General features: G+C 42.6%; 1 protein-coding gene across 1 annotated transcript in view; it reads left to right on the top strand.

Moving 5' to 3' along the window:
* Positions 1-323: 323 nt before the first annotated feature.
* The window catches only part of LOC124712548 (cuticle protein CP14.6-like), a 36,926-nt gene continuing 15,723 nt past the window's right edge, over positions 324-21,526 (top strand). The window contains exons 1-2 of the mRNA XM_047242856.1: positions 324-362; positions 18,442-18,557. Coding sequence (XP_047098812.1) covers positions 348-362; positions 18,442-18,557 — 131 coding nt within the window. The 5' untranslated portion in view covers positions 324-347. The remainder of the gene's footprint in view (positions 363-18,441; positions 18,558-21,526) is intronic.

The raw sequence follows: 21,526 nt of genomic DNA, 5'->3' as shown, positions 1-21,526 counted from the left end.
AAGCAGAAATACACGCTATTGCTTTTTCGAGCTCCATTATCATGACACTTCACCTCTTCGATTTAACGTTTGGAAGCAGAAAACTTTTTTCTGTGCGTGGCAAGATTAGCTGGGTACAGCAGTAAGACCACAAGAAATTGAAGAGCCGCCTAGTAATGGATAATTATGTTGAGCAATTTCAAACAAGTTTCGAGCACAACGTCTTGTAAGACGACTAGCGCTGCCCATGCCTCCCTACCGGCGAGTGGGGGGGGGGGACTGGTCGATTCCCTCCGAAGAACCTATATAATACAGCGCGCGCATCGTAGGTCACTAGTCCCCCAGTCCCCTAGAAGCCTCCAGCAGAAATGGATACCGGCAGGGTGAGTCACCCGTATATATGCTGGTTCTTTTGTGATAACATCGTTACGCAGTCTATCTGCTACTGTTACTGTCGTAGGTATTAGCACAGGACTGTCGTTTTGCATTTTAAAAGACTGGAGGACTTCGAACACAATTTACATATTCACTTATCACATTTTTACAAGTAACCTATGTCACAATCGTCAAGTTGGTTTATATTCGCTTCTTTTTGTTTTATTTTTGTGACCTGTCCAAGACATTTTACTAACTAAATTGCAGAATTTTGTTTGAAACTCTTTCTCAGTTTCATTATGCATCTATCAAATAATTCACGCTCTAGTTAACGAAAGGAATAAACAGGCTGTGCCAGGTAACTCATAAATGTAAACAGTGTATAACGTTATGAGAGGAGAGATTCATGAATGTATATCGACAAGATACGGTCTTATTTCTACAAATGTCCATCGTATAAATAAAAGACCAATTTCACGAACATCAAGGAGTCCTAGCACTTGGTGCAGGTGAGTGTTATAACCAATATCAGTACATGAACAGCAAGAGAAATATATGTAAAGAAATATGTGTATGAACATTCCCTCCCTGCTCACAAAAATAGCAACCTTAGACCTCACATTATAAATTACAACTCCAGTAATACGTCGTGGACAGTAGTTAATAGCCAGGTGAGAATATTTTGTGCCTAGACAGTGAGGAGAATTCATCTTTGTAAAAAAAAAGATAAAAGCAGCTGCATCCTGAAACGATACTATGAAGTCGATTTCATTTGAACTTTTCCAACTCGTGGAGAGAAACTTCTCAGTTTACTCATTTATGTTCCTTTTGTTATTAAGAGTTAGGGGGAAAGCAACAACCCTCTGTTCCTACAATAAGCACCATTCTGTAGTATTTGGTGTAACTTACTTATCGTTCCCAGAATGAGATTTTCACTCTGCAGCGGAGTGTGCGCTGATATGAAACTTCCTGGCAGATTAAAACTGCCTTTCGCGGGCGAGTGCTCTACCATCTGAACTACTGAAGCACGACTCACGCCCGGTCCTCACAGCTCTACTTCTGCCAGTATCTCGTCTCCTACCTTCCAAACTTTACAGAAGCTCTCCTGCAAACCTTGCAGAACTAGCACTCCTGAAAGAAAGGATACTGCCAGGAAGTTTCATATCAGCGCACACTCCGCTGCAGAGTGAAAATCTCATTCTGGAAACATCCCCCAGGCTGTGGCTAAGCCATGTCTCCGCAGTATCCTTTCTTTCAGGAGTGCTAGTTCTGCAATGTTTGCAGGAGAGCTTCTGTAAAGTTTGGAAGGTAGGAAATGAGATACTGGCAGAAGTAGAGCTGTGAGGACCGGACGTGAGTCGTGCTTCGGTAGCTCAGATGGTAGAGCACTTGCCCGCGAAAGGCAAAGGTCCCGAGTTCGAGTCTCAGTCGGGCACACAGTTTTAATCTGCTAGGAAGTTTTACTTATCGTTGCAAGAAATTTGAAGTAAGGCTACTGTTTTAAGTTGACTCACGAGCATATTGTACAGCAAAGCTAGTTTGAGCACCTCATCATAGTATATGTATTCTCAGCAGCAACTCGCTTTAAATAGTTCATTAGAATTGAATTCAACCTAGGCATTCGTGAACAATGATGACTTGTTACTAACAGGCAATTTCTTTTTATTGATGCCGCTTTTTTCACCTCTGGAAATTATTTGTTATTGTGAAAAACATCAAGAACCATCGTGGTTCTGAGTTTGCTATAAACTGAAGAATCCCTTGTAATTGTCCACGTAGGTCGTTCCAATAGACAGATGAAAGCAACGGCATGCAACCTGCAATAAGAGCGTGTCTAGTGGAATTCTCCACTAGAAGATAACTTTATTTTACAGTTCACTAAACTAAACATTTATCTCTGCCCTGTAATTAGTTTGATTTAATGTAGCTGTCCATGCTACTCTATCCTCTGCGAGCCTATTCATCTCGGAATAACTTTCGCTACCCATATCCTTCTGAATCCGCTTACTGTATTCATCTCTTGCTCTCCCTCTACGATTTCTAACACCCACACTTTCCTCCAGTACTAAGTTGGTGATCTCCTGATGTCCCAGAAGTGTCCCATCGACCGATCGCTTCTTAAGGTCAAGTGGTGCCACAAATTTCTTGTCTCCCCAGTTATTATTCAGTACCTCTTCATTAGTTACGTGATCTACCGACCTAACTTTCAGCATTCTTTTGTGGCAGCACATTTCGAAAGCTTCTATTCTCTTTTTCTCTAAACTGTTTATCGTCAATTTTTCACCTCTATAGATGGTTACACTCGATACAAATAATTTTAGAAATGAATTCCTAACATTTAAATCTATTTTCGTTGTTAACAAATTTATCTTCTTCAGAAAAGCTCTTCATGCCATTGTTAGTCTTCATTTTATATCCCCTCTACTTCGGCCATCATCAGTTATTTTGCTGCCCTAATAGCAAAACTCGTCTTTTAATTCGACTGCATTCCATTATCCTTGTTTTGGTTTTGTTGATTTTCATCTTATATCTTCCTTCAAAAACAACGTCCGTTCCATTCAACTGCTCATCCAACTGCTTTGCTGTCTCTGGCAGAATTACAATGTTATCTGCAAACCTCAAAGTTTTTCTTTCTTTTCCCTTTCTTATTTCTTTCCCGTGAAGTTTAATTCCTACTACTTGTTCAACGTACAGATTGGATAACATCAGGGACAGGCTACGAACCTGTCTCACTCCCTGCTCAGTCACTGCTCCCTTTCATGTCCGTCGACTGGAGTAGTATTTATTCATTTATTGCTTACTTAGCCGGAACTGATTAGGGCCTAAGGCCATCTCCTACAGTTAACCCGGAACAGCACATAGCAAGGAAATTTTACAACAATAAATTCGCCAAACCCAAATACTACCGTTGGATTGCCATAGGGTACAGTCTGACTCATCACTCCATGTCACTCGTTTGCAGTCAGCCTCTGTCCAATGGCTTTGCTCTTTACACCACTCCAAGTGTCGCATAACAATGACTACAGAAATTCGTGGAGTATGAAGAGCTGGGCGAACACTGTGTCCCAGTCTATTTAACTTCTAACGCACAGTCATCGTGCCGACTGCTGGAAGCACTTTGGAACTCAGGGGTCATTCTTTCCACTGATTTCATACGATTTTTTACAACGACTCTTCACAATGCTCGGCGGTCCCTGTCCGTCAATACGTATAGTCCGCCTGTTTTTGGTTTAGCTGTTGCTGTACCTTCACGTTTCCACTTCACAGTCACACTACTAGCAGTCGTCATTCAAAAACTCAGTAATTCACGCGCTTTCAAATCTAAACTGATGAGTATCCTCGCGGGCCACTCCTTCCAGTCTGTCGATGATGATAATGATGAAGTTTGGTTTGTGGGGCGCTCAACTGCGAGGTTAGCAGCGCCCGTACAAATTCCGAACCTTTGCTTAGTTCAAACTCGCCACTTTCATGAATGATGATTAAATGAGGAGGACAACACAAACACTGAGTCATCTCGAGGTAGGAGAAAATCCCTGACCCCGCCGGGAATCGAACCCGGGACCCCGTGCTCGGGAAGCGAGAACGCGACCGCGAAACCACGAGCTGCGGACTCTAGTCTGTCCAGGAAACCCTTGAAAAGTTAAAGTGATCCCTACGTTATATTGTTGATTGCGCTTTTATAAACTTATAGTCTGTCGTCCTTTTAGGATTCATAAACATTTTATTTTATTTATTAGTACTTTTCTGTTGTAATTTCATGTACTGACACGTTCTGTGGCTACGGAGGTTTGCTCCTCAGTTTGGTCCTATGCAACTAGACGTGTTAAAAAGAAAAAGAAAATATTAGCAGCTGTAGAAGGGTTTTAGATCTCCCTTACGATTTCTTACCCATGTCATAGCGAATGACTAGTCCACATACGAAGTCAGTGAGCACTCCTGACGGACACATCCTGCTGTTACTGGTCCTCTACTTAAAACAGCGCCCGCCTCCTTTTATAGTGGCTGCCCCACATCTAATGGTCAGTTCTGCATTATATGGTGTGCACAGATTAATTTTATAGGGGAGTGTATAAGCGGTACATTTCATGTGCACTCGCATTTGGCCGTCATATCTGGGTGATGTGTGGCTGTGGTCGACTGATCTAGCTACAACACTTGCACTGTAGGTCGCGACTGATTGCTAGATGGAAATGATGGGTACTTCGTGGATGATGGGAGGCCGCTCTGAATTCCCGTCCCCCTCTTGGCGGCTCATATGTTGTCACCATCAGAGGTAGCTTAAGAGGTGCTCTGGCATCCCCAAGCAGCGTCCTTTTTCACAGGTTTCTTTTACTGAATGTTTTAGAATCAAGTATCTTATACCTAGTACAGTGTGTAATATGGCCTCAAGGGGAAACAGTCGCTTTTGACTGCTGGACAGTTGACTGCAATGGATACAGCTTCTCCACCGCTAAAACCTCTGGGGTTCCTCCGACGTGAAGCTGCTGATCACCAAGGGTTTACCATCGCTGTTTTCGTCCGCTGAATTAGTGTTTGTACAATTTCCGTATTTGATTTCTCCGGTACTTACATTCCTGGAAATCATTCCCCTGTCTGAGACCTAGGGAACCGACGGATGAAAGGCTAACAGTCCGCGAGTTGTTACTGTTATATTGTACTAAAATAATTATCATTACACTACTACTAGTTGAAATTACAGAACAAAGAATAATAGCAAAAGTTTAAATACTACTTACGACTGTATTAGGAATAATACTGCTCTACGTACGCGTGGTCTAGGGGTAGCGTCTTTGATTCATAATCAAAAACGTCTTCGGTCCCGGGTTCGATCCCCGCCACTGCCTAACTTTTGATAAATAATCAGCATTGGCGGCAGAAGACTTCCGGCATAAGAAGGCAGCCTCATTCTGCCAACGGCCTTGTCGAAGAGGGCGGAGGAGCGGATAGAGGTTCAGGGCACTATCTTGTCCTAGGGGTGGGAAATTGCCCCTAAAGGCGGAAGAATCAGCAATGATCAACGGCATGAGGATGCAGAAGGCAATGGAAAGCAACTGCATTAAAGACACGTAACGTGTATCCACAGGACATGTGGCCTGTAATTGAAGAGGTGTCATGATGATCTCTCCATTGGCAAAAGATTCCGGAATAATCCCCCATTCGGATCTCCGGGAGGGGACTGCCAAGAGGGAGGTTACCATGAGAATAAGATTGAATAATCAACGAAAGGGTAACCTTCTACGAGTCGGGGCGTGGAATGTCAGAAGCTTGAACGTGATAGGGAAACTGGAAAATCTGAAAAGGGAAATGCAAAGGCTCAATCTAGATATAGTAGGGGTCAGTGAAGTGAAGTGGAAAGAAGACAAGGATTTCTGGTCAGATGAGTATCGGTTAATATCAACAGCAGCAGAAAATGGTATAACAGGTATAGGATTCGTTATGAATGGGAAGGTAGGGCAGAGGGTGTGTTACTGTGAACAGTTCAGTGACCGGGTTGTTCTAATCAGAATCGACAGCAGACCAACACCGACAACGATAGTTCAGGTATACATGCCGACGTCGCAAGCTGAAGATGAACAGATAGAGAAAGTGTATGAGGACATTGAAAGGGTAATGCAGTATGTAAAGGGGGACGAAAATCTAATAGCCATGGGCGACTGGAATGCAGTTGTAGGGGAAGGAGTAGAAGAAAAGGTTACAGGAGAATATGGGCTTGGGACAAGGAATGAAAGAAGAGAAAGACTAATTGAGTTCTGTAACAAGTTTCAGCTAGTAATAGTGAATACCCTGTTCAAGAATGACAAGAGGAGGAGGCATACTTCGAAAAGGCCGGGAGATACGGGAAGATTTCAATTAGATTGCATCATAGTCAGACAGAGATTCCGAAATCAGATACTGGATTGTAAGGCGTACCCAGGAGCAGATATAGACTCAGATCGCAATATAGTAGTGATGAAGAGTAGGCTGAAGTTCAAGACATTAGTCAGGAAGAATCAATACGCAAAGAAGTGGGATACGGAAGTACTAAGGAATGACGAGATGCGTTTGAAGTTCTCTAACGCTATAGATACAGCAATAAGGAATAGCGCAGTAGGCAGTACAGTTGAAGAGGAATGGACATCTCTAAAAAGGGCCATCACAGAAGTTGGGAAGGAAAACATAGGTACAAAGAAGGTAGCTGCGAAGAAACCATGGGTAAATGAAGAAATACTTCAGTTGATTGATGAAAGGAGGAAGTACAAACATGTTCCGGGAAAATCAGGAATACAGAAATACTAGTCGCTGAGGAGTGAAATAAATAGGAAGTGCAGGGAAGCTAAGGCGAAATGGCTGCAGGAAAAATGTGAAGACATCGAAAAAGATATGATTGTCGGAAGGACAGACTCAGCATACAGGAAAGTCAAAACAACCTTTGGTGACATTAAAAAAAGCAACGGTGGTAACATTAAGAGTGCAACTGGAATACCAATGTTAAATGCAGAGGAGAGAGCAGATAGGTGGAAAGAATACATTGAAAGCCTCTATGAGGGTGAAGATTTGTCTGATGTGGTAGAAGAAGAAACAGGAGCCGATTTAGAAGAGATAGGGGATGCAGTATTAGAATCGGAATTTAAAAGAGCTTTGGAGGACTTACGGTCAAATAAGCCAGAAGGCATAGATAACATTCCATCAGAATTTCTAAAATCATTGGGGGAAGTGGCAACAAAACGACTATTCACGTTGGTGTGTAGAATATATGAGTCTGGCGACATACCATCTGACTTTCGGAAAAGCATCATCCACACAATTCTGAAGACGGCAAGAGCTGACAAGTGCGAGAATTATCGCTTAACAGCTTAACAGCTCATGCATCGAAGCTGCTTACAAGAATAATATACAGAAGAATGGAAAAGAAAATTGAGAATGCGCTAGGTGACGATCAGTTTGGCTTTAGGAAAAGTAAAGGGACGAGAGAGGCAATTATGACGTTACGGCTAATAATGGAAGCAAGGCTAAAGAAAAATCAAGACACTTTCATAGGATTTGTCGACCTGGAAAAAGTGTTCGACAACATAAAATAGTGAAAGCTGTTCGAGATTCTGAAAAAAGTAGGGGTAAGCTATAGGGAGAAACGGGTCATATACAATATGTACAACAACCAGAGGGAATAATAAGAGTGGACGATCAAGAGCGAAGTGCTCGTATCAAGAAGGGTGTAAGACAAGGCTGTAGCCTTTCGCCCCTACTCTTCAATCTGTACATCGAGGAAGCAATGATAGAAATAAAAGAAAGGTTCAGGAGTGGAGTTAAAATACAAGGTGAAAGGATATCAATGATACGATTCGCTGATGACATTGCTATCCTGAGTGAAAGTGAAGAAGAATTAAATGATCTGCTGAACGGAATGAACAGTCTAATGAGTACACAGTATGGTTTGAGAGTAAATCGGAGAAAGACGAAGGTAATGAGAAGTAGTAGAAATGAGAACAGCGAGAAACTTAACATCAGGATTGATGGTCACGAAGTCAATGAAGTTAAGGAATTCTGCTACCTAGGCAGTAAAATAACCAATGACGGACGGAGCAAGGAGGACATCAAAAGCAGACTCGCTATGGCTAAAAAGGCATTTCTGGCCAAGAGAAGTCTACTAATATCAAATACCGGCCTTAATTTGAGGAAGAAATTTACGTGGATGTACGTCTGGAGTACAGCATTGTATGGTATTAAAACATGGACTGTGGGTAAACCGGAACAGAAGAGAATCGGAGCATTTGAGATGTGGTGCTATAGACGAATGTTGAAAATTAGGTGGTCTGATAAGGTAAGGAATGAGGAGGTTCTACGCAGAATCGGAGAGGAAAGGAATATGTGGAAAACACTGAAAAGGAGAAGGGACAGGATGATAGGACATCTGCTAAGACATGAGGGAATGACTTCCATGGTACTAGAGGGAGCTGTAGAGGGCAAAAACTGTACAGGAAGACAGAGATTGGAATACGTCAAGCAAATAATTGAGGACATAGGTTGCAAGTGCTACTCTGAGATGAAGAGGTTAGCACAGGAAAGGAATTCCTGGCGGGCTGCATCAAACCAGTCAGTAGATAGATGACCAAAAAAAAAAGGAATAATATTTGCAGGTGATGTGGAGACATACAGGGAGAAAAATTTAATACGGTGGTTTACCTTTTTTTAGCAGCAGCAAAGGTACTAAACCGGCAGGCCATCGATTTGAAATGAGCTCGGATGATAGATAAGGGTATTTGGGCATCGTCGTACGGGACCAGCACTTGACCGTTATGAGCTGGAGTATCACTGGGTAAACGATATACTTTCGCACGTTGCCGATGCTGTCGCTACCTACCTCGCTACAAGGAGTGTTCGACTGATGCTGTGGCGCCGGCCGAAGTGGCCGTGCGGTTCTGGGCGCTGCAGTCCGGAACCGCGAGACAGCTACGGTCGCAGGTTCACATCCTGCCTAGGGCATGGATGTGTGTAATGTCCTTAGGTTAGTTAGGTTTAACTAGTTCTAATTTCTAGGGGACTAATGACCGCAGAAGTTGAGTCCCATAGTGCTCAGAGCCATTTTTTGATGCTGTGGTCGTCACATCCTTCAGATCCCTCAATCATTGCCACGGGTCATGGGATGCTGCTTCCACTCAACCATGCCAATTTTTGGTCATCCCATGACCCGATGTTTGCAATGATTGATAAATGTGAAGGATGTGACGACCAGAGCAACAGTCGAACACTCTTTGTAGCTCATAACGTCAGGTGCTGGTCCCGTTCGACAATGACAGCTGTAGTCTGGCACCGTTCGTTGTCCATGGTTTCACTATAAATGGTTCAAATGGCTCTGAGCACTATGGGACTTAACATCCGAGGTCATCAGTCCCCTAGACTTAGAACTACGTAAACCTAACTAACCTAAGGACAGCACTCACATCCCTGCGACCGAAGCAGCCGTGTTGTTCCGGACTCAAGCGTTTCACTGTAAAAGAAACCGGAATACTTGACTACTCCTGTCTCCAGTGTTGCCGTCGGACCCACCGCTGTTCATGTGCCTGTCCCTGCTGACACGTCACGTGAAACTGCAGCAATAATAGCTGTGCTAACAGTCTTGGGTGCTCCACATGTCATCGCTCGGTCCATTTGGATATACATACATCAAAAAAGTTTTGCATCACCTCGGTTCCGTAAATTCCGGAATTTGTACAGAAAATTGGAATAGAGATCAACATAAACATCATTTCTGCCCTTTTTATTGCTCGTGAAAACCAGACATTGCATGTTGTACCATCCTATAGCGAGACCTTCACAGGTTTATGGATCAGATTTCTGTACGCAACGGTACCTCTAAAACCTAGTAGAACGTCCTCTTGCATTGATGCATGTCTGTATTCGTCGTGACATACTATCTACAAGTTCATCAAGGCACTGATGGTTCGGATTATCCCAGTCCGCAACGGCGATTCCGCGTAGATCCCTCAGAGTAGTTGGTGGGTCACGTCGTCCATAAACAGACCTTTTCAATCTATCCCAGTCATGTTCGATAGGGTTCATGTCTGGAGAACATGCTGGTTACTCTAGTCGAGCGACCTCGTTATCCTGAAGGAATTCATTCACATGTGCACGACGGGGGCGCGAATTGGCGTCCATGAAGCCGTTACGGCGCCTATCATGACCACCAGCGGTGTATGTCAGCCCCACATAATGCCACCCGAAAACAGGAGGGAACCTCCACCTTGCTGCACTCGGTGGACAATGTGTCTAAGGCGTTCAGCCTGACCGGGTTGACTCCAAACACGGTTCCGACGATTGTCTAGTTGAAGGCATATGTGACACTCATCGGTGAAGAGAACGTGATGCAAATCCTGAGCAATCCATTCGGCATGTTTTTGGGGCCTTCTGTACCGCGCTGCATGCTTTCGTGATTGCAAAGATGGACCTCTCCATGAACGTCATGAGTGAAGCTGCGCGTCATGCATTCTATTGCGCACAGTTTGAGTCGTAACACGACGTCCTGTGGCTGCACGAAAAGCATTATTCAACATGGTGGCGTTGCTGTCAAGATTCCTCTGAGCCTTAATATGTAGGTAGCGGTCATCCACTGCAAAAGTAGTAGCCCTCGGGCGGCCTGAGCGAGGCATGTCATCGACAGTTCCAGTCTCTCTGTATCTCCTCCATGTCCGATCAACATAACTTTGGTTCACTCCATGAAGTCTGAACACTTCCCTTGTTGAGAGCCCTTCCTGGCACAACGTAACAATGAGGACGCGATCGAGCAGCGGTATCGACCGTCTAGGCACGGTTGAACTACAGACACCACGAGCCGTGTACCTTCTTCCTGATGGAATGACTGGAGATGATCGACTGTCAGACCCCCTCCGTCTAATAGGCGCTGCTCAGTCATGGTTGTTTACATGTTTGGGCGGATTTAGTGACATCTCTGAAGAGTCAAAGGGATTGTGCCTCTGTGATACGATATCCACAGGCAACGTCTGAGTTTTGAGCGCATATTTTTCGCTGAGAACAAGCCACATCCTAACTCGAAGTGAGTTGGCTGTACGCATGAGCAAAAAGTCTGACCTCTCGCGCGCTAGTCGCGTGGGGCTAGAGCCTGCAAGGCTTTGATTGTGGCCCTCCTTAAACCATCCAGTCCGTATTCGCATTACAGTTGTGGGATGCTGATTAACGTGAACACCAGTATCGCGAAACGATAAACTGCAATCTCGGTAAGCAGTATTTCTGCCACTGGCGATTTCCGATACAAGTTCACAGACGTTTGCCCTTTTTACACAAGCCTCTCACAAACAACCATCGTTTCAGTGCAATGTCAGTGCAGTGTAAAATTTTCTTACGCATAAAATCTACATCTGCTTTCATGGATTAGGTTCGAGGAAGCTGTTCTGGTTTCAACTTCTTAGCTCCATCGCTTCCTGCGCTCACCTATGTTCCTAACAACTGTAGGGTATATATTGCAGAAATTTCTAGTGTGTCTGCCATCCTGCTCCTGTTTGGCATGTTTCTTCCATTTATGGTTATATGTGTCGGTTTTCTCTCTTATTACAAATATTTTAAGGTCATTGCTTATGTCTTTGTTTCTTAATCCACTGTCCTTTAACTCAGGTGCGACCAAAAATTCGGCCCAAGGGCCAGGCATTGGCACGAGTGCCATGCAACTCAACCTATCTGGCACATTTTCCTCCAACACTACGCCACGCTTTCTGACGATGACGAGGGTGAAACGCGTAGATTTGAAATTTCAATGCACCAGTACTGTGGAGGATTTGGTTTTATATTTCACATTCCTCAACAACATAGACGAAAAACAAAACAATGTTTCAGTGTTATACAACCATTTTTGGCCCGCTGAAGACCTATAATTTTTTATAAAAACAAATCTTTCTCACACATTCGTGTATGTTGATCGAAATAATTTAGCACTTTTGCAACCTCGTTATGGAAACATGGAAACTCTGAAGAAAGAAATGTACAAGTCCTGATCAGTCAGCTACATTTCTACTGAAACGGCATACGATCTCTAAAACAGCTGTGAAATTGACAGTGCCCTCAAAACGTGTATTGAGTTAAACTTATAATTTTTGCAAGGCCACAATGAATTATTCAAACATCGCGATTTCTTTAATAACATTGAGCTTAGGGACTGGACTCTGTCAGAATGTGTCCTTGCTATAATGCGATTTTCTCTTTAAATGCATCCCCAGCAAATCAGAAATAAGTTGTTTATCCGCTTGCAGTGTCCTGCTGTCGGCAGTGTGCAGCCAAGCACACTTAAAATGCAAGGTCAGCAATCCATTCTGGGTGTTCTAATTTTCGTTCCTGCACTCGTTTTTCCTTTAAAAATTCAACAAAAGCGAGTTTTAAATTGAAAAATCGATTCAGGCATGCAGCTTGAGTTTACTTTTCAGTAATATATAAAGTCTCGATACTCTTTGTTCAGTTTCATCGAAAATTGTAGAAAGTGACAGCGGAATATTGCATGAACGTATTCGCCATTCCAAATATGGATGGCCATCAGCTGTAAACTTGAATGACGACAATGGAAATTTGTGCAGGACCTGCACTCGAACCCGGATTCGGCTTATCGCTGCTTACTGCTCGCGATAAACGGGAACTGGTGTGTTGCTAGTGAATTAGTGCGAAGGACTAAGAGTGAATGCGACAGAACCATCGATTAGCCGTGTTTGTAAACGCGCTTGCTACAGTGCCACACATATACACTAATGATGATGCTGATGTTGGGTTTGTGGGGCGCTCAACTGCGCAGTCATCAGCGCACATACAAAGTCCCAATTTTTTACACAGTACAATTTCTACACAGTCCAATGTATACAATGTCGCGAATGATGACGATGAAATGATGTGGACAACACAAACACCGAGTCCCCGGGATTTACATTAATGAAGAATATGCAGGTATGGTGTATGTTTACGGCTTCTGCGAAAGTAGTGCTCCTCCAGCTATAGAAGAATACCATCGGTGCCTTCCGAATCGTCGATTTCCTGATAGATTGTTTGCCACAGTTTTCAACAAAGTATGTAAAACAGGTATTCTTCCAATGTCCCATTTTTCTTTTGAACGTGTAGTTCAACGACCTGTTCAGCAACTGCAACATATTGTTGAAATGGTGCAGCCTAGTCCTATCGCCAGTCCACGGCAGCTTTCCGCACTAACCAATGTCCAACAAACACGGGCATGGCGAATATTACTTGCAGAAAACTAGTAGCCATTTCACACACTTCATCTCCACAGTCTTCACACTGACGACAATTTCACAAGACTTGACTTATGTGACTGATTAAATGAAACTCGTCATTTGCTTCTATTACTACCATTCGCTGCTGAAGCCACTTTTACACGGTTTGCAATCAACATCACACGTAATAATCGTTGACTGTCGCAGGAAAACCAGTGGGCTACAGTGGAAACCAGTTTCCAAGTTCCATTTTAGAAGGGCGAATGACTGGACAGAACGGGCTTTTTTTTCCGAAGCTTGTCCACGTTTTACGAGACATGCTGTGGAATATCTCAGCCGCTCTTATCCTAATCGCTGCGTTGGTCATGGTAATACAATTAACTGGCCATCAAGAGTGCGATACCTTACGCCATTAGATTTTTGTTTATGGCATTGGATGAAGGCTGAGGAGTACAAATGAGCGGACAATACGCGACATGAACTGCTTGGTCTATATCTACATCTACATTTATACTCCGCAAGCCACCCAACGGTGTGTGGCGGAGGGCACTTTACGTGCCACTGTCATTACCTCCCTTTCCTGTTCCAGTCGCGTATGGTTCGCGGGAAGAACGACTGCCTCTGTGCGCGCTCTAATCTCTCTAATTTTACATTCGTGATCTCCTCGGGAGGTATAAGTAGGGGGAAGCAATATATTCGATACCTCATCCAGAAACGCACCCTCTCGAAACCTGGCGAGCAAGCTACACCGCGATGCAGAGCGCCTCTCTTGCAGAGTCTGCCACTTGAGTTTATTAAACATCTCCGTAACGCTATCACGGTTACAAAATAACCCTGTGACGAAACGCGCCGCTCTTCTTTCGATCTTCTCTATCTCCTCCGTCAGACCGATCTGGTACGGATCCCACACTGATGAGCAATACTCAAGTATAGGTCGAACGAGTGTTTTGTAAGCCACCTCCTTTGTTGACGGACTACATTTTCTAAGCACTCTCCCAATGAATCTCAACCTGGTACCCGCCTTACCAACAATTAATTTTATATGATCATTCCACTTCAAATCGTTCCGCACGCATACCCCCAGATATTTTACAGAAGTAACTGCTACCAGTGTTTGTTCCGCTATCATATAATCATACAATAAAGGATCCTTCTTTCTATGTATTCGCAATACATTACATTTGTCTACGTTAAGGGTCAGTTGCCACTCCCTGCACCAAGTGCCTATCCGCTGCAGATCTTCCTGCATTTCGCTACAATTTTCTAATGCTGCAACTTCTCTGTATACTACAGCATCATCCGCGAAAAGCCGCATGGAACTTCCGACACTATCTACTAGGGCTCTTCTGTCGTCCTTATGGAAGCTGCAGAGGCACTCAGACAAGCGACACAAGCGACACAACATCGTCTCCCACAACTACACAAATATATTGAAGTTTACGGTGAAATATTCGAACATCTATTGCGAACCATGCTGCATGTGTAATGTGACATCAACGATAACGTTTGGAGACGGATTTACTTGTTAATATACGTATTATCCAACCGATACTTCGTGAAACGCATGCTTTAACGTTTACTTACTGTTGTATATGTGTGCTAGTTTAAACCTGAGAATGTACTGAATAACACAGAAAATAAATATCAGTTTACATTGAATTCAGAATATGGCATATGTCCATATGAAATTTATTGCTCCAAGTAATAGCTTGTCACACCTCTGAATGTTGACCGTTGCTCCTGACACACGCTATACACGGTGATTCAGTTGCCCCTACTACTGGCTTTCATGCAACCTGTAATGCGTTCTAATACCCATGTGCAAGATTTTCATATTCATCGTTTGCTACGTGTGAACTATTAGTCATACAGAAGAAAATGAATAAGACGTTTTTGTCATCCTGGGATGCGTTTTCGCTAGAAGCCGTAGTTTTCGAATTATTCAAGGAAAACGTACAAAAGTAACCTTCAAACGCATTTTTCTTGATTAACTGGAAACCCTTGGCCTCCAGCATAAAATTTAATTACATTATGTTTCCTACAAAAACGGCCTGTTCAATTTTTCTCGGTACAGCTTTCCGCTTAGCGAAAAACATAACATGAAAATCTTGCATGCGGGTAGCTGAAGAGGTTACAAGTTGAAGGCGTTGCGGGCTGCACGAAACCCAGTGACATGGGCAGCTGAATAATCCTGTATAATACATTCAACAGACTTGTGAAAGACTCAAGCTTGTTCAACTCCTTGGTTAGTTATAATGTCGTACTTAATTCGTTTATTTCTTATTTTTCTTACAAATTTAGTTTCATTCTATGAATTTTAAGGTCTATATCAAGTGTCATACAATTCCCATTTTTAAATCCGTATTGTCTTTAATTAAATTTTGTTTTCTATTATACAAACCAACCTGAAAATGGTAATCATCCAAATGTATTTCGACTTTGTAACAGAATAACAAGTTACGTCATATATCATACAACTGAGCCAAGGAACACATACTAAGCTGCACTATATCGCTGTAGACCATTTCTCAACTCTTACTAGTGTCATCAGCTGCGGTAAAGGTTTTTTATGTTTAGACAGATTCTTGAGTCATTTAAATAGTTTCATCTGCGCTTCTAAATAATGTGGATTTGTCGTCCTACACGGTGTCTACTTGTCGATCGATTTTGACCTCGCTGTCTGCTTGAAGTACCACGCGATAGCAGTTTGGAAAGGCATGTCTTAGGTGCACAACTTTTTGCTAATGAACTTTCGTATCAAAAACATGTAATTCTCTTCAAATGCTACCTGCGTGCTTTCATTTGGACTAATGTGAAAAAGGGTAAATGGTATTAGATGAAATTGAGCCCACAGTCATTTGGTGACACACACACACACACACACACACACACACACACACACACACACACGCACACACACGCGCGCGCGCAGTGTTCAGTCACGGAGACTCATCTGCTATGAGATTGACTGTCTCTAATAGCATGAACAGATGCAGTTGTGAGGGTAATGGAATCTCTACTTCGATAACATGTTGGAGGAGAGACAGCCCTTAATAGTAGCTTCCCGGCGGAGGTTCGAGTCCTCCCTCGGGCATGGGTGTGTGTGTTTGTCCATAGGATAATTTAGGTTAAGTAGTGTGTAAGCTTAGGGACTGATGACCTTAGCCGTTAAGTCCCATAAGATTTCACACACATCTGAACATTTGAACAATAGTAGCTTTATAGGAGAAATCTCTCCATCACTTGGCGCTTGCTTCGTACAGTGGTATAATGAATTGTATTAAATCTCTTACGGTATGTGCAAGTAGGTGTTCTTTTGTTTTCTTCTGACGTATGGGATAGCCCAGCATCTGGTTTCCCTTTTTGATAAATTGTTTTCTCGCGAGAGCCGACGAGGTTCATGTACACAGGGCAGCCTCGGTGCAACTATATACTCAAGACCAGGGGGTAATTTGACCTTATTAGCCAGGACGAATATAGTGTTTCATCCAGTAACTCAATCAGGAGCAGTGGTGGAAGAGCGAATAGTGGAGGTGGAGGCGTGAGAATGCGAGTTCAACAGCCTTTCAGGATAATATGAAAACAAATCTTACACCATTTCGTAATCCACTTAGCTGTAGAGCACAACTTACATATATGTGAAGTTTCATACATACGGTGATTCACATTTCCTTTTAAAGGCTTCTAGAGTTTGTAGAAGGGACTAGGTAAAGTTTTGATAAGGAAATCATTTCCGAAAATGTTTCATTTGGATGTAAAATAAGTTTAAAGATTGGACTATTTTCGTATCTCCCGCTTCAGCGCACGCACACAGCGGAGACAATGTGCTCTGCCCTTTGAGTTCTACAGGTGCACTCTTCGTCGGGTTCTCTACTGCGTGACGAAGGATTTCCTCTTCAAAGTCAACAATGCGGCGCCTCCACGGAGCACCATAGTCCACGCTCCTAGTGGAGAACATACCAGTTTTTAAGCCATTGTTGTATTCGGAAAAAACGGCATGCGATTTTATAATTACGGCGAAGACTGACGATGGTATCATCTTCTCAGTGTGCCTTAAGTGAAACAGGGGATCCCATTTTCAAACTCATTTCGTATATAATCGATACGTCCCAGATATGAGTCTTCATTAACGCTTTACCTACTATGTCCTCTCTACAAACCCTAGAAACCTGTAACAGGGATTGTGAAATATCTTGTAAAGAGCGAAAAAAATTGCAGCCTACTTTTCAGTTCAAGAGATATGCTCACCTAATTTAACGTCTTAGAGACGCTGGTACGGTGATAAAATATGCTTCTCCTTTTCTACACATTAAACTTCACGTCTGCGTTAGTTGTGCCCTTGTCAACTATGATACCGCTGAGTTCTTATTGTTTAAGCTCCATCCATTTTCCTTTTCATATTCCTGCGTGGATCACGAAATGCGATAACATGAACGTAATTTTCAGTTTGGTACCCCTTGATAATACCCATGAAGGCGCATTTCGGTAATAGGTAGTGATGAGTCATGCAGATAAGTTTTGAACCAAGCGTATAAATTTATCAGATGATTGTGCACCAAACGATTCAGTAAGATACAGAGGTCTTCTTGCCATGATATTTCCTATGAAGATTAACTTTTCGCCCAGTTAATAAATAAATAAATTTGTACATAAAGCCAAATTATGTTGAACTTTTCCGGTATGACTGACTGGTTGCCCCACATAGACGAGTTCTTCTTCTGCTGTCGCTATAACTACGAACATAAAGAGACTGAAAAGGAAATCTCGTCACGTTCCTGCATTCTGAAGAACAGTTTCATATGATAAAGAATTACTGTTCGAAAGTCTTGCAGGCCATTATGAATTATTTGTTATTGTTGCAAAGGACAAAAACATTATTTCCAGTCAAAAGCTTCACTTTTGAGAACGATAGAATCAATTAACGTTGCACACAAAGTGAACTATGTTTGCGGTGTTGATTTGCTTTGTGTTAGACCTCGATTTGTTACAGCTCTTTGACACATACACCCACAAAAAACGTTCTGAACAAAATATGGTGCTCCTTTGAAATTTACAGATGGACATTCGGTTGTAGAATTCCATTTCTTATCGAGATAAATCACAAAAGTAACCATGCTAACGTAAGTACAAATTATGTCAGTGTATTTTAGTAACTTGTTACACCACTAAAACTGAACAAGAAAAAAAAATTAGCACTGGGTCACACTGTCACTCATTTGCCAAATTTGTGTCGTTGTCACGAAAAAACTAGATTTTATGTGAATGTGCACCCGCGAGTAAGGGTGACTATGATTGTGCTTGTACATTTGGTATGTACGTTCTTAGTGGTTGTGTTAGAGAGCAGTCTAGTGTTTCAAATGCAGTTATCTTTTATGTTGTACATATTTTTCAGATTTTCTTGGTTGCTGTGTTCCTGAACGCTGTTCTAGCAGCACCGCAGTTTAGCCCGGGAGACGCTACAAGTCTACTGGAGAATGACTTCAATGGAATTGACCCATGGCACTGGAAGTATGTCACTAATGTATTATGATTAACACACACGCTGTCACACTTAATGCTAATACATTTAAATAAAACGTTTCCTATGATTTCTCATTAAACATGGAGACTGTGCTCAGTATAGTAAAAGTAGAGAAATAATGACAGTCTCTCAACTAATCACACTGTACATAGACCTTAAAATAAAATACGGGACACTGGTGCAGAGACTATGTTGTGAGGAAACATTTCTCCGGCGTTACAGATGTCGAGAAAACCAAGTGTGGTTAAACTCCCCATCGAAGACAAGGTTACTTTATCATTGGGGACAGAGTATAGACTCACGTTTGACAGATATACCGGTTCTGTTCTGTTGGAAGAAAATGAAAATGAAAATGGTGCGTTAGAGATGTGATTCTCGCACCTACAGAATGCGAGTCCAACTCCTTAACCATTATACAATTTACCATTGTTCTATGGAACCAGCAACCTCCTGGATTTCTTACTCCTTTCTGATTTTTGAACCTATGTCTCGCCACGATGTTATTCAGCCTGTATCCTCCCGTATCTGTCTTTCCTAGGTAAATCTTATTTTCTTTTATTTTGAGCAGTATATTTATCACCACTAGCTCAGATTTATCACAGAACTCAAGGAGGTGTCGTCTCTTTTATTCCGAATGGCTATAATATATACTCTGTATTTCTTTTCTTTTTCCTTTGTCTTCACCCTCGTACTACAAAACTAATCTAATCTTTCTCCTCTCTCATCTCTACTACCGGGCCAATATTCTCCCTTGATGCAATCTTTTTTGCTTTCCCACCTACAGTGTTCCAACCCCCACGATTATTAGATTTTCATCTCCTTTTCCTAACTGAGTTAGCTATTCAATGCCCTCACATACTCTAATTCTTCATCGTATGTTTTTGACGCTGAAATGTATACCCTAACTGTTGTTCAAGTACAAATTATTGTTCTTGGCGTTGGTTTCCTGCCAATTCTGATGAGAATATATTTGTCACTGAATTGTTCACAACACCTCAGTCACTACCATGAGTTTCCTATTCGTAACGAATCCTACTCCCGTTTTCCTGAGACAATCTGTTTTAACATTCACGTAAATAATGTAACCTCCCTGACAGGCAAATACTTTAGTGCTGGCTTGCTTTTGTAAGTCACTGTCATTGTACGTAAAGTTCCGTGTTAATATGCGTTTTCAAAAAAGTGTTGAATCTAGATCAGTTTTCTGTAGTAACATGGATATTTGAAAGGAAGTCATAAAACAAGATAGGATTTTCAATGTAAGTAAAATAAAACTAATTCAGTTCTTTTCTTAGAAAATTATCTATTTAGTTTTAGTGCATTGTTGGCTCAAATTACAGTAATGTAGGAGTTTTCAGCAGCAGAAAGTGGTATAACATGAGGTGGATTCTTTACGATTAAGAAAGTACAACAGAAAATGAGTTACTGTGAACAGTCCAGTGGAAAGTTGTTCTCATCACATTCGACAGCAAATCAACGCGGACTGCGATAGCTTAGTTATACCTGCTAAGGTCGCAAGCAGAAGATGAATAGGTAGGAAAAGTATATAAGGATACTAAACGGGTCAGATGACAGATGTCAAATGAAAACCTAATGATAATAGCGACTGAACCGCAATTGTATGGGAAGGAACAAAGTTACGGGTTAATATGTGCTTGGCAGTACGAATCAGAGAAGAGAAAGACTAATTAACTTCTGCAATAAATTTCAGATGGTAATAGCGAATACTGTGTTCAAGAAACAAAAGAGGGGGAGGTATGCTTGGAAAATACCTGGAGACGCTGGAAGATTTCAGCTAGATTACATAATTGGCAGACAGAGATTCCGAAATTAGATACTGGATTGGTAGCGATGAATTGGGGATTTTCCCGTACAACAATTTCACGAGTGTACCGTGGACATTAGGAATCCGGTAAAACATCAAATCTCCGACATCGCTGAGGCTAGAAAAAGATCCTGCAAGAATGGGAACAATGCCGACTAAAGAGAATCGTTCAGCGTAACAGAAGTGCAACCATTCCGCAGATTGCTGCATATTTCAACGTTGCGCCATCAATAAGTGTCAGCGTGGGAAACATTCAACAAACATAGTCGATATGGGCTTTCGGAGCCGAAGGTCCACTCGTGTGCCCTTGCGGACTGCACCACACGAAGCTTTACGCCTCGCCGCGACCCGTCAACATCGACATTGGACTGTTGGTGACTGGAAAGATGTTGCCTGGACGGAAGAGTCTCGTTTCAAGATTTATCGGTTGGATGGACTAGTATGGGTATGGAGACAACCTCATGAATTCATGGAACCTGCATGCCAGCAGGGGACTGTTCAAGCTGGTGGAGGCTCTGTAGCGACGTGGGGCGTGTGCAGATAGAGTGATGTGGGACCCCTGATAAGTCTAGATACGACCCTTACATGTGACATGTACGTAAGCATGGTGTCTGATCACCTGCATTCATTCATGTCCATTGTGCATTCCGACGGACTTGAGGATTTCCAGCAGGACAATGCGACATCCCACACTTTAAACACTTGCGCTGGCCTCCATACTCCCCAGAAAAGAACATCATTGAGCATATCTGGGATGCCTTGCAACGTGCTTTTCAGAAAAGATCTCTGCCCCCCGTACACTTACAGATTTATAGACAGCCCTGAAAGATTCATTGTGTCAATTTCCTCCAGCAGTACTTCAGACATTAGTCGAGGCCATGCCAAGTCGTGTTGCGGCACTTCTGCGTGCTCGCGGTGGCCCTAGACGATATTAGACAGTGTAAAATACGTGCAAGAAATTTGCGTGCCTCAACGATACAGATAGCCGTACCGTAGGTGCAACCACAACGGAGGGGTATCTGTTGAGAGGCCAGACAAACGTGTGGTACCTGAAGAGGGGCAGCAGCCTTTTCAGTAGTTGCAGGGGCAACAGTCTGGATGATTGATTGATCTGGCCTTGTAACACTAACCAAA

Source organism: Schistocerca piceifrons, chromosome 8 (assembly GCF_021461385.2).
Source record: "Schistocerca piceifrons isolate TAMUIC-IGC-003096 chromosome 8, iqSchPice1.1, whole genome shotgun sequence".
Classification (NCBI taxonomy): domain Eukaryota; kingdom Metazoa; phylum Arthropoda; class Insecta; order Orthoptera; family Acrididae; genus Schistocerca; species Schistocerca piceifrons.
Note: the sequence above shows the minus strand (reverse complement) of the source record. Positions and strands in the feature narration are given on the sequence as shown.